The sequence below is a fragment of the Salvelinus namaycush genome, chromosome 9 (assembly GCF_016432855.1).
Source record: "Salvelinus namaycush isolate Seneca chromosome 9, SaNama_1.0, whole genome shotgun sequence".
NCBI classification, from domain to species: domain Eukaryota; kingdom Metazoa; phylum Chordata; class Actinopteri; order Salmoniformes; family Salmonidae; genus Salvelinus; species Salvelinus namaycush.
Window position 1 is genome coordinate 41,025,270 of NC_052315.1, and position 19,041 is coordinate 41,044,310.

At 41.7% G+C, this 19,041-nt stretch overlaps 1 protein-coding gene across 1 annotated transcript; it reads right to left on the reverse strand.

Moving 5' to 3' along the window:
- Nucleotides 1-231: 231 nt before the first annotated feature.
- On the reverse strand, nt 232-9,638 carry LOC120053501 (carbohydrate sulfotransferase 1-like). Its single transcript, XM_039000631.1, has 2 exons — nt 9,483-9,638; nt 232-1,554 (listed from the first exon to the last, which is right to left on the reverse strand). Exons 1-2 carry the CDS (start codon nt 9,622-9,624, stop codon nt 416-418), a joined length of 1,281 nt encoding a protein of 426 aa, XP_038856559.1. The 5' UTR covers nt 9,625-9,638; the 3' UTR covers nt 232-415.
- Nucleotides 9,639-19,041: the final 9,403 nt, after the last annotated feature.

Consider the following 19,041-nt stretch of genomic DNA (forward strand, 5'->3'; position numbering starts at 1 on the left):
CTACCTGATCTCGTCTCCTCCCGCCTGCCTTCCATCTTTGAGAACATGTATTTCCATTGTTAGAGGGGTCACTCGACTGTCTTGTCAATATAATAGATCATCTTTGGTGATGTACAACTTTGTGTCATTGGCTAGGTCTACACAGACAGTCCAATTCTGATCTTTTACCCAATTATAGGCAAAATAGCTGATCTGATTGGTCAAAATATATTTATTTTTATTTAACCCTTATTTTACCAGGTAAGTTGACTGAGAACACATTCTCATTTACAGCAACGACCTGGGGAATAGTTACAGGGGAGAGGATTTGTAAAGACCAATTAGTGGAAAAAGATCCAAATTGGACTGCCTGTGTGAAAACAGTTACGCTATGAAGCTCGTGTAGCATTACATCCAACCACCTGCATGGTCACAGTTATAGGAGAGTCTGAAATGTTCTGGGCTCCACCAAACTATTCGACATGTTTCTGAGATCAGCCACAGAGTGGACCGCCCTGTAGCCTAGAAGAGAGAGTGTATCATTGCAGAGAGTCTGCAAAGTCCTCACTATATCAAACCCTAGTCTTAGCCTCCAGCTCTCCACTGTGGCTTTGGAGTCTCTGGTGGTGGAGTACTTATAGTTCCACTCGGATGTAGAAGGCACGCTGTTGTTGGTGTTCTGTGCGATCCACGAGCGCACGTTCTCGTCCATCTCCAGTCCCACAAACTTGTATAGCTCCCGGGCCTTCTCCGCTGGGTTGAGGGCCAGATCCTCGTAGCGGACCAGGAGGTAGCGTCCACGCAGCCACGCCGGCCTCTGCAGCCCCGTCTCTGCCGACTCCGCCATGTCCCTACAGGTGCTGGTAATCTGCGATAGGTCCACGTAGCGTGGCTTCCTGCCTGTAGCGTTCCAGATCTTCCAGGCGCGGAACTGCTCAGAGAAGGCCACCATCCGTGAGGCCAGGATGGCTCTGGGGTCGCGCACCAAGTGGACGATCCTCAGGTCCAGCCGTGGGTCCTCGGTCAGGGTACGCAGGTCCCCCACCTCCGGAACACGAACTGTCTTGATGGCCACGTGACCCCGCGACAGACATGCCATGGAGGCCAGGGTGAGGTTCAGCGCACCGCACTTCTTGGGGCACCAGGTCTCATCAGGCTGACCCCCAGAGGCCCCCTCCCCACCCTCGGGGCACACAGGGGGGGAGCAGAGTGCTCGGCTGGAGCTACGGCGAAAGAAGGACCCAGTGATGTGTTCCTGGGGCTCGGGGCGGATGTAGTTCTCCAGGAAGCGCAGGTCGCAGGTGTAGAGGTTGAGGAGGAGGTCCCGGTAGGCCCCCAGCAGGGCCCGGCGGTCCAGGGCCCGACGCAGCCTGCTGCTGGAGTTGGTGAAGGCCTGTTGGACGTGGTAAAGGGGCTCGAACACATAGAAGATTCCAGGGTGCTGGTTGAAGAGCTGGCCAGTGAAGGAGGAGCCGCTGCGCGTGGTGGTGAACAGGAGGATGTGGCGCCGGGAGGCCGGGGCCGACATCTCCATGGGCAACATGCTGTCGTCACACAGAGCTCTCCACCTGGAGTCTAGATGTACAAAGGGACAAGGAGAGGATCTGTACCCCATGTAATACACATAAAATTCTATTGTACTGTGAAGAATTTCATAAACTACATAAACTGCTTCTAGAAAACGATACAGTTGATTAAGTATTAAAGTATTAATAGTAGAATAAAAAATGATAGTCAACCAAGACCCATAATATTGTACAGTGCATTCGGAACGTATTCAGACCCTTTCACTTCTTCCACATTTTGTTATGTTACAGCCTTATTCTAAAATGTTTTACATTTTTCTCATCAATCTACACACAATGCCCCATAATGACAAAGCAAAAATAGGTTTTTAATTGTTTCTGCAAAATGTATTAAAAAAACTACTGAAATATCACATTTACATAACTACTCAGACTCTAAACTCAGTAATTTGTTGAAACACCTATGGCAGCGATTACAGCCTTGAGTCTTTTTGGGTATGACGCTACAAGCTTGGCACACCTGTATTTGGGAGTTTCTCCCATTCTTCTCTGCAGATCCTCTCAAGCTCTGTCAGGTTGGATGGGGCCTGTCGCTGCACAGCTATTTTCAGGTCTCTCCAGAGATCTTCGATCGGGTTCAAATCCTGGCTCTGGCTGGGCCACTCAAGGACATTAACCTGTTGTCCCGACTGTGTGCTTAGGGTCGTTGTCCTGTTGGAAGGTGAACCTTCACCCCAGTTTGAGGTCCTGAGCATTCTAGAGCAGGTTTTCATCAAGGATCTCTCTGTACTTCTCTCCATTCATCTTTCCCTCGATCCTGACTAGTCTCCCAGTCCCTGCCACTGAAAAAAATCTCCCACAGCATGTTGCTACCACCACCATGCTTCACCGTAGGGATGGTGCCTTGTTTCCTCCAGACGAGAAGCTTGCATTCAGGCCAAAGAGTTCAATCTTGGTTTAATCAGACCAGAGAATCTTGTTTGTCATGGCCTGAGAGTCCTTTAAGTGCCTTTTGGCAAACTCCAAGCGAGCTGTCATGTGCCTTTTACTGAGGAGTGGCTTCTGTCTGGCTACTATACCATAAAAGCCTGATTGGTGGAGCGCTGCAGAGATGGTTGTCTATCTGGAATGTTCCCCCATTTCCACAGAGGAACTCTGGAGCTCTGTCAGAGTGACCATCAGGTTCTTGGTCACCTCCATGACCAAGGCCCTTCTCCCCCAATTGCTCAGTTTGGCCGGACGGCCAGCTCGAGGAAGAGTCTTGGTGGTTCCAAACTTCTTCCATTTAAGAATGATGGAGGCCACTGTGTTCTTTGGGACCTTCAATGCTGCAGACATTTTTTGGTACCCTTCCCCAGATCTGTGCCTCGACACAATTCTGTCTCTGAGCTCTACGGACAATTCCTTCGACTTGTCCTGGTTTTTGGCTTTTGCTCTGACATGCACTGTCAACTGTGGGACTTTATATAGACATGTGTGTGCCTTTCCAAATCATGTCCAATCAATTGAATTTACCACAGGTGGCCTTCAATCAAGTTGTAGAAACATCTCAAGGATGATCAATGGAAACAGGATGGTTTAGTTTTTTTATTTGTAATACATTTGCAAACATTTCTAAAAACCTGCTTCGTCATGATGGGGTATTGTGTGTAGATTAATGAGGAAAAAAAACATTTAATACATTTTAGGCTGTAACGTAACAAAATGTGGAAATAGTCAAGGGGTCTGAATACTTTTCCCGAATGCACTGTACAATATTAATGGTCTTGGTTGACTATTATTCTTTAGTCCACTACTTTATGAATACAACTTTGAATATTAATTTGTTGACTGATCCACTCCAAAACTATATTTTGTTATTTTTGTGTAACTTGCCACATCATATTTGCTTCTCGAAAATCCGAAATCTTGAAAACTTGACTGCTGACATGCAAAACATTGTGGGACTGTATCAAGAGTGGATTAATAAAAAAAATACCAAAAGATAGTTTTGGTATTTTTCCTTTAAGGAGATTATTCGTTCAATTATTCCTTTAAGGAGAACACCTTCAGACAAAGATGTTCTGCAATCAACCCTAAGTTCTTAACACATAGACACATGGAAAGAAAGAAGCTTGTAAAATAAAATAGAATCCGGTTTCATCATCATAACAGAGGACTGAGAAAAACCAAGTGAAGATTCATTCTATCAAGCAAATTTCCTTAATAATTCAGAAGGTAAACATGCATGAGTAAGATGCTTGTCTGCCGATGTTTACCCAGGGACTAGTGAAATGGTTCCTCTAAATATAGAGCAGATTGCTACCATGTGTAATTACTGCTGATGAGGAGTTGATTGCAAATGGGACGTTACTTTTATGCGGAGACGAGCTTGACGATAGGTGCATACAGCCACCACACGAAAGCTGATTAATTAAGATAAATTGGAAGATAATTGTCAAATCAAAATGAATCACAGATATTACATCTCTCTCATCCTCTCCTCCATGAAAAAGGGGAATTCCCTTGGTGAAGGTTTAGCCTACCATTTTCTCTCTCGAGTGTCACTGACTAATGCCCCCACACAAACAAACTAAGGCTTTTATGTGGGAAAAACATTGACAAAATCAAACTTGTGAACCTTAAATGTACAGTACCAGTCAAAAGTTTGGGGTTTTTCGTTATTTTTACTATTTTCTACATTGTAGAATAATAGTGAAGACATCAAAACTATGAAATAACACATATGGAATCTTGTAGTAACCAAAAAAGTGTTAAACAAATCAAAATAGATTCTTCAAAGTAGCCACCCATTGTCTTGATGACAGCCTTGCACACTCTTGGGATTCTCTCAACCAGCTTAACCTGGAATGCTTTTCCAACAGTCTTGAAGGAGTTCCCACATGAGCACTTGTTGGCTGCTTTTCCTTCACTCTGCAGTCCAACTCATCCCAAACCATCTCAATTGGGTTGCGGTCATGTGATTGTGGAGGCCAGGTCATCTGATGCAGCACTCCATCATTCTCCTTCTTGGTCAAATAGCCCTTACACAGCCTGGAGGTGTGTTGGGTCATTGTCCTATTAAAAAAACAAATGATAGTCCCACTAAGCGCAAACCAGATCGGGTGGCATATCGCTGCAGAATGCTTTGATTTCTAAATAAATCACTGACATTGTCACCAGCAAACCACCCCCACACCATCACACTTCCTCCTCCATGCTTCACAGTGGGAATCACACATGCAGAGATCATCCGTTCACCTATTCTGCATCTCACAAAGACACGGTGGTTGGAACCAAAAATCTCAAATTTGGACTCATCAGACCAAAGGACAGATTTCCACAAGTCTAATGTCCATTGATTGTGTTTCTTGGCCCAAGCAAATCTCTTCTTCTTATTGATGTCCTTTAGTAGTGTTTTTTGCAGCAATTCAACCATGAAGGCCTGATTCACACAATCTCCTCTGAACAGTTGATGTTGAGATGTGTCTGTTACTTGAACTCTGTGAAGCATTTATTTGGGCTGCAATTTCTGAGGCTGGTAACTCTAATGAACTTATCCTCTGCAGCAGAGGTAATTCTGGGTCTTCCTTTCCTGGGGCGGTCCTCATGAGAGCCAGTTTCATAATTGCGCTGAATGGTTTTTGTGACTGCACTTGAAGAAACTTTCAAAATTCTTGACATTTTCCGGATTGACTGACCTTCATGTCGTTTCTCTTTGCTTATTTGAGCTGTTCTTGCAATAATAGGACTTGGTCTTTTACCAAATAGGGCTATCTTCTGTATACCACCCCTACCTTGTCACAACACAACTGATTGGCTGAAACTCATTAAGAAGGAAAGAAATTCCACAAATTAACTTTTAAGAAGGCACACCTGTTACTTGAAATGTATTCCCGGTGACTACCTCATGAAGCTGGTTGAGAGAATGGTTACTGGTTACTACATGATTCCATATGTATTATTTCATAGTTTTGATGTCTTCACTATTATTCTACAATGTAGAACATAGTCAAAACAAAGAAAAACCTTTGAATGAGTAGGTGTGTCCAAACTTTTAACTGATACTGTATATACTCAATAATGAGTTATATAAACATCTATGTATGCCCTCTACTGGTAACATTTAGAGTGACTGCTGGCCATCAGTTGAAATTGTCATGTAAAGAAGAACACCAGTTAGAATGTCTAGCTACATAATAGTAATTTTCAAGGAATATTCTACTTTAACTGGAGAACAAAATATATACAGTAGAACAGATAGCTACTTCTGTACAGTAGAACAGATAGCTACTTCTGTACAGTAGAACAGATAGCTACTTCTGTACAGTGGAACATATAGCTACAGTTCTTCTGTACAGTAGAACAGATAGCTACTTCTGTACAGTAGAACATATAGCTACTTCTGTACAGTAGAACATATAGCTACTTCTGTACAGTAGAACAGATAGCTACTTCTGTACAGTGGAACATATAGCTACAGTTCTGTACATTAGAACATATATCTACTTCTGTACAGTAGAACAGCTAGATACTTCTGTACAGTAGAAAAGCTAGATACTTCTGTACAGTGGCACATATAGCTACTTCTGTACAGTAGAACAGATAGCAAGTTATGTACAGTAGGACATATAGCTTATTCTATACAGTAGAACATATAGCTTCTTCTGTACAGTAGAACAGATAGCTACTTATGTACAGTAGAATAGATAGCTACTTCTGTACAGTAGAACAGATAGCTACAGCACTTCTGTACAGTAGAACAGATAGCTACAGCACTTCTGTACAGTAGAACAGATAGCTACTTCTGTACAGTAGAACAGATATATACTTATTTACAGTAGAATAGATAGCTACTTCTGTACAGTAGAACATATAGCTACTTCTGTACAGTAGAACAGATAGCTACAGTACTTCTGTACAGTAGAACAGATAGCTACTTCTGTACAGTAGAACAGATAGCTACAGTACTTCTGTACAGTAGAACAGATAGCTACTTCTGTACAGTAGAACATATAGCTACTTCTGTACAGTAGAACAGATAGCTACTTCTGTACAGTACAACATATAGCTTATTCTGTACAGTATAACATATAGCTACTTCTGTACAGTAGAACAGATAGCTACAGTACTTCTGTACAGTAGAACAGATAGCTACTTCTGTACAGTAGAACAGATAGCTACAGTACTTCTGTACAGTAGAATAGATAGCTACTTCTGTACAGTAGAACATATAGCTACTTCTGTACAGTAGAACAGATAGCTACAGTACTTCTGTACAGTAGAACAGATAGCTACTTCTGTACAGTATAACATATAGCTACAGTACTTCTGTACAGTAGAACAGATAGCTACTTCTGTACAGTAGAATAGATAGCTACTTCTGTATAGTAGAACAGATAGCTCCAGTACTTCTGTACAGTAGAACAGATAGTTACTTCTGTACAGTAGAACAGATAGCTACAGTACTTCTGTACAGTAGAACAGATAGCTACTTCTGTACAGTAGAACATATATCTACTTATGTACAGTAGAATAGATAGCTACTTCTGTACAGTAGAACAGATAGCTACTTCTGTACAGTAGAACATATAGCTACAGCACTTCTGTACAGTAGAACAGATAGCTACTTCTGTACAGTAGAACAGATAGCTACAGCACTTCTGTACAGTAGAACAGATAGCTACTTTGGTACAGTGGAACATATAGCTACAGTACTTCTGTACAGTAGAACAGATAGATACTTCTGTACAGTAGAAGAGAGAGCTTATTCTGGATAATAGAACATTTTGCTACTTCTATACAGTAGAACAGATAGCTACTTCTGTACAGTAGAACATATAGCTACTTCTGTACAGTAGAACAGATAGCTACAGTACTTATGTACAGTAGAACAGATAGCTACTTCTGTAGAGTAGAACAGATAGCTACAGTACTTATGTACAGTAGAACAGATAGCTACTTCTGTACAGTCGTGGCCAAAGGGTTTTGAGAATGACACAAATATAAATTTTCACAAAGTCTGCTGCCTCAGTTTGTATGATGGCAATTTGCACATACTCCAGAATGTTATGAAGAGTGATCAGATGAATTGCAATTAATTGCAAAGTCCCTCTTTGCCACGCAAATGAACTGAATCTCCAAAAAACATTTCCACTGCATTTCAGCCCTGCCACAAAAGGACCAGCTGACATCATGTCAGTGATTCTCTCGTTAACACAGGTGTGAGTGTTGACGAGGAGAAGGCTGGAGATCACTCTGTCATGCTGATTGCGTTCGAATAACAGACTGGAAGCTTCTAAAGGAGGGTGGTGCTTGGAATCATTGTTCTTCCTCTGTCAACCATGGTTACCTGCAAGGAAACACGTGCCGTCATCATTGCTTTTCACAAAAAGGGCTTCACAGGCAAGGATATTGCTGTCAGTAAGGCTGCCTCTAAATCAACCATTTATCGGATCATCAAGAACTTCAAGGAGAGCGGTTCAATTGTTGTGAAGAAGGCTTCAGGGCGCCCAAGAAAGTCCAGCAAGAGCCAGGACCATCTCCTAAAGTTGATTCAGCTGCGGAATCGGGGCACCACCAGTACAGAGCTTGCTCAGGAATGGCAGCAGGCGGGTGTGAGTGCATCTGCACGCACAGTGATGCAAAGTCTTTTGGAGGATGGCCTGGTGTCAAGAAGGGCAGCAAAGAAGCCACTTCTCTCCAGGAAATACATCAGGGACAGACTGATATTCTGCAAAAGGTACAGGGATTGGACTGCTGAGGACTGGGGTAAAGTCATTTTCTCTGATGAATCCCCTTTCCGACTGTTTGGAGCATCTGGAAAAAAGCTTGTCCGGAGAAGACAAGGTGAGCGCTACCATCAGTCCTGTGTCATGCCAACAGTAAAGCATCCTGAGACCATTCATGTGTGGGGTTGCTTCTCAGCCAAGGGAGTGGGTTCACTCACAATTTTGCCTACGAACACAGCCATGAATAAAAAATGGTACCAACACATCGTCCGAGAGCAACTTCTCCCAACCATCCAGGAACAGTTTGGTGACGAACAATGCCAAAAAATATCTAAAGACACTGAAGCAGCAAACTTTGTGGAAATTAATATTTGTGAACATATAGCTACAGTACTTCTGTACAGTAGAACAGATAGCTACTTCTGTACAGTAGAACATATAGCTAAAGTTCTTCTGTACAGTAGAACATATAGCTACAGTTATTCTGTACATTAGAACATATAGCTACAGTACTTCTGTACAGTAGAACGGATAGCTATTTCTGTACAGTAGAACAGATAGCTTCAGTTCTTCTGTACAGTAGAACAGATAGCTTCAGTTCTTCTGTACAGTAGAACAGATAGATACTTCTGTACAGTAGAACATATAGCTACAGTACTTCTGTACAGTAGAACAGATAGCTATTTCTGTACAGTAGAACAGATAGCTTCAGTTCTTCTGTACAGTAGAACAGATAGCTTCAGTTCTTCTGTACAGTAGAACAGATAGATACTTCTGTACAGTAGAACATATAGCTACAGTACTTCTGTACAGTAGAACAGATAGCTACTTCTGTACAGTAGAACAGATAGATACTTCTGTTTGTTGTTCTGTGTTGTTATGTGTTTGTTATGTGTTGTTATGTGCTATATATACGGTCCAGCCACTTTGTTCTGTATTAGTGGTTACATGCTTGGCAGAGTCATGCCTATACCTTTGGACAGCAGGCTCCGGCTGTGGTAGACACTCACAAAGTAGGCTACAACATACAGTAGAACATGTGCTTCCTAAGCCATATAAAGCACAGCCACTTTGTGCTTGTTTTTCTGCGTGTGTGCTTGGCATAGTTTTGACACTACCTTTGGGCTGTGGGCTCTGGAAATAGTGGACTCCTTAGTAGACACACAAAGTAGAAACAGTGGAATGTGTGCTCCCTAAGCCATGTAGAGTACAGCCACTTGTGCTTTTTGTTGTGCATTAGTGGCTACATGCTGGAGATTTGTCCTACCTTTGGGCTGTCGGCTCTGGCAGTGGTAGACGCCACCGTGGCAGGGCCCAGACAGGGAGTCCCTCAGGGTGCGGATGGCTGTGTACTGGACCCCCAGAGAGGCACACACCAGCAACAGCACTGTCTTCCAGGAGCACTCCATCCTGCCTCCTCCTCCGCCCCTACATCCTACATGCTGCAGCCACTGGGGGAAACACAGAGAGGTCACACTCTCCTCAGGTAAACAAGAGTGGTGCAGAAGCGTAGGCCTTTTTGATTTGACATTTTGACTTTCATCTTTCTGCAGACATTCTGACCAGAGCAGATATGTACCATAGCTTATTATCAGTACATACAAGGGAGCTACAATAACATATGACCACTTAAACACATATTACCAGAATAACTCAACCTTAATATTTAAACAGTACAGTATATAGCATATGTACACTGATAACTGATGGCTGTCTTCATCTAAACCCGAAGTCTCTGCAGTGAAATCATAGTTTGTTTACCATTGGGAAAGAGAGACCTGGGTTAAAATACCGAAGCTATAAAAGGCATTAGAGCAAAAAGCCTCTATTTTCCCACCTTCAGGTTAATGGTAGGTAATAGCACCTGCCGATCCAGATTATTAAAACCCCTTCCAGCTATGCTTCCACAAACACTCCAAATTGCTCTCTTAGCACTTAGTGAAATAGATCCAAATAGCTCCACACATGAGCCAATATCATCAAAGCCATACCTAGATAGTACTAAATGTATAAATAGAAGGAGAAATTGGAAATGCCTCCTCTTTCTCTCTCTCTCTCTCTCTCTCTCTCTCTCTCGCCTCCCTCTCTCTCTCCATCCCTCCACCATCCCTTCTCCCTTTTAATTCCTCATGTTCATTGATGATGTTTATGTTTTTGTGGCAGGTTAATGTCCCCAGGAACATATCTTACAGCCCAGAGATAAGCTTTTGACGTTCCATTCATCACAAACAGGCAGCATCCCTCCCTGCCATAGACATTCACTGTAAACGATGGGATCAAAAATTGCCCACATCATAGTAGACATAATCTAGCACAAGAGCAATAAACTAGCACAATAAAATATTATTTCTTTGATTATTTTAACTCCAGCAAAATAAAAGGTAGTGATTTGTAAGACTGATCTGTCTGTCTGAAATGTCTATGATTTTCATGAAAAATTCTAATCTGAGCATGAATGATTGAATGAGATCAAATAATGAGTAACTTTGACCGGGCTACTTAATACCATTGATTCTCAGGGAAAGAAAATAAAAGGCAATCAGCCGTAATGACAGTACATGTACAGCCCGTACAGCCTGTCTGCCTATTGGAGATCATGTGAATCCTCAGTGACTAGTTTGGTTTTCATTGCCATTCATAATCAGAGCTCACAGACCCTCCGCTCCTTGTCCTCCCGAGACAACAGAAGCAGATGCCAAGTTTACGGATTAAAGCAATTTGATTTGTAAGGGACTTGTCTTCCCTCTCAAGATCTGGCATTTTGCCGCTATGGGATTCCTCCCAAATATTCCATCAACAGCTAGAAAACGGACTTTGTGTTTTGAATTGTCTGTTGACCTCATCTATTTTTCATAGCATAACAGCATTACAGAGGATAAATGCCTCGGGGGATGATAGGTTTTAGAATACACAGTGTATCTCATGCTGGGTGTTGTTTTTGAAGAATTACAGAGGGACCTGAGCAGGTGTTTTTCTCGTCTAAATAAAAGGGACAACAGGAGATAATGGCTTTTGTGCTTTAAAGTCCAGAGATGGGGAGGTGGTCATTGAAGTGAGGGATAGGGGGAAAGAGAGGCTTTTGGGAAGCAGGTGAAAGCGGTGACAATGGACAATGCTGACAACTAAAAGTCTGAATTAATTGAATTATTGGTTAGTAGACAGTTTAGCAGATGTCATAGTGGGTGCCGAAAAATGCTTATGTTACTAGCTCCTAACAGTGTAGTAAAATGTCAAACAAGTACACAAATAATAATAAATTAAAACTAGAAACAAGAAATGAAGAATGAAGAATGTCAGAACGAATCTAATAAACAACCAAAATAACACTGTATCAGTAATTCAAATGCAATATATGCATATACACCAAAATATTGTCAGTATATCTGTACAGTATGATATGTACAGCAGTAGATATATTACAGTGAGCTATGTTGAGAATCCAGTGTAGTGCTGTCGGAGCGTGGAGGAGCGGCTCTCCCTCACTTCTTTCAATTTGAGAATGCATGGAGCTGGTGAAACTATTTCTGGAAAATTAATTCTGAGAAATTCTAAATAAATTATATTTAATTACCACAAAAATTCCATGAAAAACGATAGCATGAGAAACCAAATAAATGTGTATATGTAGCAGCCTAGAGGTAGGTAAATAGTGTTTTTTTCCTTGTCTTCTCTCTACTTCCAGAAAGGGTCAGGCTCCTTGGGCTTTGCGGTGCCCACTCTGGCTTGGGTGTCGCCATAACCAAGTGGTCACATATCATTCTGGGTTCCACTTCGCAAGAGTGGTCCGTGGGGTTTTATGGAAATCAAGGCAGACACACAGTGAATGTAGATTTTTTTTCAACATTCTGATTGGCCAATGTGTTCAAGCCTCCGATGGGCCTCCGCAGTGCAAACAAAGTTGCTGTAGCCCTGCTTGGGATATTTAGCCTACATTGGCTATTGGTTGAGACGCAGGGCCCGTTCTAGCTTGGTATGTCAGGGTGGGTAATTGGAAATGTGAACTGGGCCAAGTTGGAGGTAATAATGCATTTACTGTAGGTTACAGTTTATTGAGATGAATGAATACACCACAACAAAGGCTTGATTTTATGGCTGTTTTAAAAAACTATTTCCTGCAATTGTACATAGTAATGATTTATGTTCACTACTTGTATCAAGGCACAAGGCAAGACCCAGATGCAGACACAGGAGGCAGATGGTTGGAGTCTTACAATGTTTATTAATCCAAAGGGGTAGGCAAGAGAATGATCGTGGACAGGCAAAAGGTCAAAACCAGATCAGAGTCCAGGAGGTACAGAGTGGCAGACAGACTCGTGGTCAAGGCAGGCAGAATGGTCAGGCAGGCGGGTACAAAGTCCAGAAACAGGCAAGGGTCAAAACCGGGAGGACTAGAAAAAGGAGACTGCAAAAAGCAGGAGAACGGGAAAACCGCTGGTTGACTTGGAAACATACAAGACGAACTGGCCCAGAGAGACAGGAAACACAGAGATAAATACATTGGGGAAAATCAGCAACACCTGGAGGGGGTGGAGACAATCACAAGGACAGGTGAAACAGATCAGTGCGTGACAACTTTGTCAATTGATTTGATAACATGTATAATCTATGCAAATAAATTATATGAATTGATAGTTCTGCAATAGGGTATATTGTAACTACGTGTTCAATCAAAGTTTATTTATGAAACAGCGTGTAAACTATGCAATACAATAAAATGCCTACTCTCAAATAAAGCTCTTCTCGCAAACAGTGCAATGATGTTAAGCTATATATATATTTGTATTTACATTAGGCTATAGCCTATAAATAGCTATAACATGTAGTCGTAGGCCTACTGCAAATTATTGTTGTTTGTTTCTGAACTGGCCGAATGGCATCTCCGTCTTTATTATTCTTTATTGAGGGAAAACCCATTGAGACTATGGTCTCATTCCCAAGGGGGCCCTAATCACAACAACCAATACAATGTAAAACAAAACAGCAATCAATACAAAACACAACATTTATGAAACAGTTACAGTCCTCAGCTACTAGGTCCTCAATTAACACCCTCAACTGCCCGAGCAGCACCAGAACATGTAATTATAACGAGTTCTGCAAATTGTTCCAGCAGTGAGGCGCATTAAAACTGAAAGCGGATTTACCTAATTTGGTGGAGACCCGAGGAACCTTAAGAGTTAACCAACCCTGTGAACGGGTTTGATAACTCATGTTTTTATACTTCAACTACAAAGTTAGGGAAGTCGGAGTAGAGCTTTGTAAACAAAAATGTTAAGTGATCTACGGGACATTAATGAGGAGCAGCCAACCTTTTAATACAGGATGTAGTAATGAGTATTAAAACTGTCACAGTCAGGTGCAGAGAAGAGACAAGACGAGGAATCAGTGGTTAAGGATAAACATAATACTTTACTGAGAAACGGTAGCCTCAGGATAACAGTACACTTAAAAAAACACCAAACACTAAGTCTTGAAAAGTCACTCAGGAAATGACCTCACACGGTAAACAATTCAAGCTTCTGCAAAGGACAACACAAAACACACCTGTTTTAACAGGGAAATCAAAATGAATAAATTGGACACACCTGAATCTTCACACAATACCCCATGATGACAAAGCAAAAACAGGTTTTTAGAAAATGTGCAAATGTATTAAAATAAAAAAATTAAATATCACACTAACATAAGTATTCAGACCCTTTACTCAGTACTTTGTTGAAGCACCTTTGGCAGCGATTACAGCTCTGAGTCTTCTTGGGTATGACAAGCTTGGCACGCCGGCTCTGTCAGGTTGGATGGGGAGCGTTGCTGCACAGATATTTTCAGGTCTGATGCAATAAGCTTGGCACACCTGTATTTGGGGAGTTTCTCCCATTCTTCTCTGCAGATCCTCTCAAGCTCTATCAGGTTGGATGGGGAGCATCGCTGCACAGCTATTTTCAGGTCTCTCCAGAAATGATCGATCGGGTTGAAGTCCGGGCTTTGGCTGGGCCACTTAAGGACATTCAGAGACTTGTCCCGAAGCCACTCCTGCGTTGCCGTGGCTGTGTGCTTAGGGTCATTTTCCTGTTGGAAGGTGAACCTTCACCCTAGTCTGAGGTCCTGAGCACTCTGGAACACGTTTTCATCAAGGATTTCTCTCTGTACTTTACTCTGTTCATCTTTTCTCGTTCCTGACTAGCCTCCCAGTCCCTGACGCTGAAAAACATCCCCACAGTATGATGCTGCCACCACCATGCATCACCGTCGAGATGGTGCCAGGTTTCCTCCAGACGTGACGCTTGGTATTCAGGTCAAAGAGTTCAAACTTGGTTTCATCAGATCATAGAATCTTGTTTCTCAAGGTCTGAGAGTCTTTAGGTGCCTTTTGGCAAACTCCAACGGGCTGTCATGTGCCTTTTACTGAGGAGTGGCTTCCATCTGGCCACTCTACCATGAAGGCCTGATTGGTGGAGTGCTGCAGAGATGGTTGTTCTTCTGGAAGGTTCTCCCATCTCCACGAGGAACTCTGAAGCTCTGTCAGAGTGACCCTCAGGTTCTTGGTCACCTCCCTGACCAAGGCCCTTCTCCCCCGATTGCTCAGTTTGGCCGGACGGCCAGCTCTAGGAAGAGTCTTGGTGGTTCCAAACTTCTTTCATTTAAGAACGATGGAGGCCACTGTGTTCTTGGGGACCTTCAATGCTACATACATGTTTTGGTATCCTTCCCCAGATCTGTGCCTCGACACAATCCTGTCTCGGAGCTCTACAGACAATTCCTTCGACCTCATGGCTTGGTTTTTGCTCTGACATGCACTGTCAACTGTGGGACTTTATATAGACAGGAATTTACCACAGGTGGACTCCAATCAAGTTGTGGAAACATCTCAAGGATGATCAATGGAAACAGGATGCACCTGAGCTCAATTTCAAGTCTCATAGCAAAGGCTTTGAATATGTATGTAAATAAGGTATTTCTGTTTTTTATTTTTAATATATTTGCAAAAATGTCTAAAAACCTGCTTTCGCTTTGTCATTATGGGGTATTGTATGTAGATTGATGAGGGGATTTTTTTTTGTTGATCCATTTTAGAATAAGGCTGTAACGTAGCTAAATGTGGAAAAAGTCAAGGGGTCTGAATACTTTCCGAATGCACTGTATATATAGTCTTGCCCACATTAAGTACAAGTTCAAAACCAACCAGAGCATTTTGTACAGCAACAAAGTCAGTTTGCCGCTCTAACAACGCCTGGTCTACAGTTGGAACAATGGTATACATAACAGTATCGTCTGCATAAAGATGAATATTACGAGTTTTAACAGATAGACCAATCTTATTTATATAAATAGTAAAGAGAACAGGTCCCAATACCGACCCCTGTGGTACATCTTTGGTAATATCCCGGAACATAGACTTAACACCATCAGAAATCACACATTGTGTCCTATCTGATACATAATTCTCAAACCACTTGCAAGAAGTCTGATCCAGGCCCATTTCAGTCAACATTTGAATGAGAGTGTGATGGTCAACAGTGTCAAAGGCCTTGGAAAGGTCTAACAATAAGGCAGCACAATCATTTTTATAATCTAAGCAATTTAACACATCATGTAAAACAAGCATAGCAGCTGAAACGGTGTTATGTCCAGGTCTAAAACCGGATTTGGTGCTATCCTTCAGCACCACAAGTTGGTTCAACTTCTTTAACATCATTGTGTGATCCTGGCGCTGTCCTTTCGGCACCACTAAGGGAGCTTCAATTTCATCTATATCAGTTGCCTACGCCCTATAGTCCTACTCATCACGTATTATTATTATTACAAATAGAAGATGATCACAACTCACAATGGTGATCGTTTTGTAAAGTTAGAACAAAGCTGAATCAATGTCTCACAAGATCACATAATGATTCATTTGCCTTTTAAATAACATAACTGAATATAATACCATAGCATAGTAGACCTATAACGTTACTGCTATACCAAAAACACCTCCTCATTTCTAATGAGATTTTAGAATGGTTAGTCCAAAAAATATATATCATGCGCCAAAACTCAACAGAGCGTGCCACTAGGCACTAGGCATGTTATACGCTTTGATTAAAAACAAAATACAGGAAGTCTAATAGTTTGTTAACACCATCTGCTCTAATTCACTCACCAAACAGTTATTCAAGAAGATCTAAATGCATCTAAATGCATTTTCCCATGAAACTGATTGAGATCAATCCACATGATTGTCATGGACCAGTAAAATGTGAAGAATTATCATTCACGATTGACAGTGATGATGGCCTATTTTGAAAGTAGGTAACCTATGCCTAACTTGGTGTTTGAGGGTATTAAAAATATAACATTTTCTTTTGACAATACGTGTGGGCGTAGTGCCATTGAAGGATGCATTTCTATGTATATTCTACAATGATAGGCTATTCGATTGGCTGTCGGTATAAACTTTGATTGACAAAATTATGATTTCATTTAAACATTTTGCCGCTCCCTCATCTAAAAAAAAATAACACTACACCACTGATGGGCGTATGCATGTGTGAGTATATACAGTACCAGTCAAAAGTTTTGACACACCTACTCATTCAAAGGTTTTTCTTTATTTTTACTATTTTCTACATTGTAAATAATAGTGAAGACATCAAAACTATGAAATAACATATATGAAATAACTTTAACATATATAATCTTGTAGTAACCAAAAAAGTGTTAAACAAATCAACATATATTTTATATTTGAGATTGTTCAAAGTAGCCTCCCTTTGCCTTGATGACAGCTTTGCACACTCTTGGCATTCTCTCAACCAGCTCATGAGGTAGTCACCTGGAATGCATTTCAATTAACAGGTGTTCCTTCTTAAAAGTTAATTTGTGGAATTTCTTTCCTTCTTAATGCATTTGAGCCAATCAGTTGTGTTGTGACAAGGTAGGGGTGGTATACAGAAGATAGCCCTATTTGGTAAAATACCAAGTCCATATTATGGCAAGAACAGCTCAAATAAGCAATGAGAAATGACAGTCCATCATTACTTTAAGACATGAAGGCCAGTCAATCCGGAACATTTCTAGTTTCTTCAAGTGCAGTCGCAAAAACCATCAAGCGCTATGATGAAACTGGCTCTCAATAGGATCGCCACAAGAAAGGAAGACCCAGAATTACCTCTGCTGCAGAGGATAAGTTCATTAGAGTTACCAGCCTCAGAAATCGCAGCCCAAATAAATGCTTCACAGAGTTCAAGTAACAGACACATCTCAACATCAACTTTTCAGAGGAGACTGCGTGAATCAGGCCTTCATGGTCGAATTGCTGCAAAGAAACAACTACTAAAGGACACCAATAAGAAGAAGAGACTTGCTTGGGCCAAGAAACACGAGCAATGGACATTAGACCGTTGGAAATCTGTCCTTTGGTTTGCGCTTAGTGGGAGTATCATTTGTTTTTCAAAAAGACAATGACCCAACACACCTCCAGGCTGTGTAAGGGCTATTTGACCAAGAAGGAGAGTGATGGAGTGCCTCCACAATCACCCACCCTCTACCAAATTGAGATGGTTTTGGATGAGTTGGACCGCAGAGTGAAGTAAAAGCAGCCAACAAGTGCTTAGCATATGTGGGAACTGTTGGAAAAGCATGCCATGTGAAGCTGGTTGTGAGAATTTCAAAAGTGTGCAAAACTGTCATCAAGGCAAAGGGTGGCTACTTTGAAGAATATAAAATATATTTTGATTTGTTTAACACGTTTTTGGTTACTACATGATTCCATATGCGTTATTTCATAGTTTTGATCTCTTCACTATTATTCTACAATGTACAAAATAGTAAAAATAAAGAAAAACCCTTGAATGAGTAGGTGTGTCCAAACTTCTGACTGATGCTGTAAATGTGAGTACAGGAGTCCGCTAGTGTATGAGGTGTGTGTGTGTGACCTGGTGTGTGTGTGTTTTGTGTGAGTGAGTCTATTTTTGCCTCCTACTACAGGGGGTGGTGGGCTCGATGGCTGTTCAACAGTCTGGAGATAGAAGCTGTTTTTCAGTCTTAAGGTCCTGGCTTTGATGCACCTGTACTGTCTCTGTCTGCTAGATGGTAGCAGAGTGAACAGACTGTGACTCGGGTGGCTTAGGTCCTTATGATCTTCTTGGCCTTCCTTTGACACAGAGTGCTGTAAATGTCCTAGAGGGCAGGCAGCATACATGCAACACACCAAGGTTTGGACAACACATTCAACATCATACAAATATTTCACAACACATTCTCACACATATTCTTGTCCAGTCACACTTGAAACAGCCTCTCTCTCTCTCCCTAACACAGGGAGCATGCCATGTACCATCTGGAACAGCGTAAACTTGCACAGCACGGCACAGCACAGCCACAGGCAAAGCAGCTAAGAGAGAAGAGAGCACTCTCAGAGAGAGGGGAGCTCCACTAACCAGAGGCTACAGATGAACCCCCGCAATATGAGAGAAGATGAATCTAGTCCTACATGCCTCCTCGAGCTCAAAGGAAAAAGAAGTGCACACTGGCACTTTTAGATGTGGAGAGGTCAATTGTGGATCTTCTCTTGTGTGTGCTGACTTACAGCACCTGTATTTACAATGACTGCAAAGGCATGATTATGATTCAATAGGATATGAAAGGATCATGCAACATGCAAAAAGAGGCAGCCTACATTCACCCCAGTGCACAATCAATTTGTTCGACAATAGATAGGCTACAAAGTAAAAAAAAACAAAAGAAACATGACATTATAAAAGGTGCATTTTAAACAAAAAAGTTCTGTCTAAATGCAGTGTTATTCAAATAAAAACGTTATATCTGTCTTCCCTATCAGAGCAACA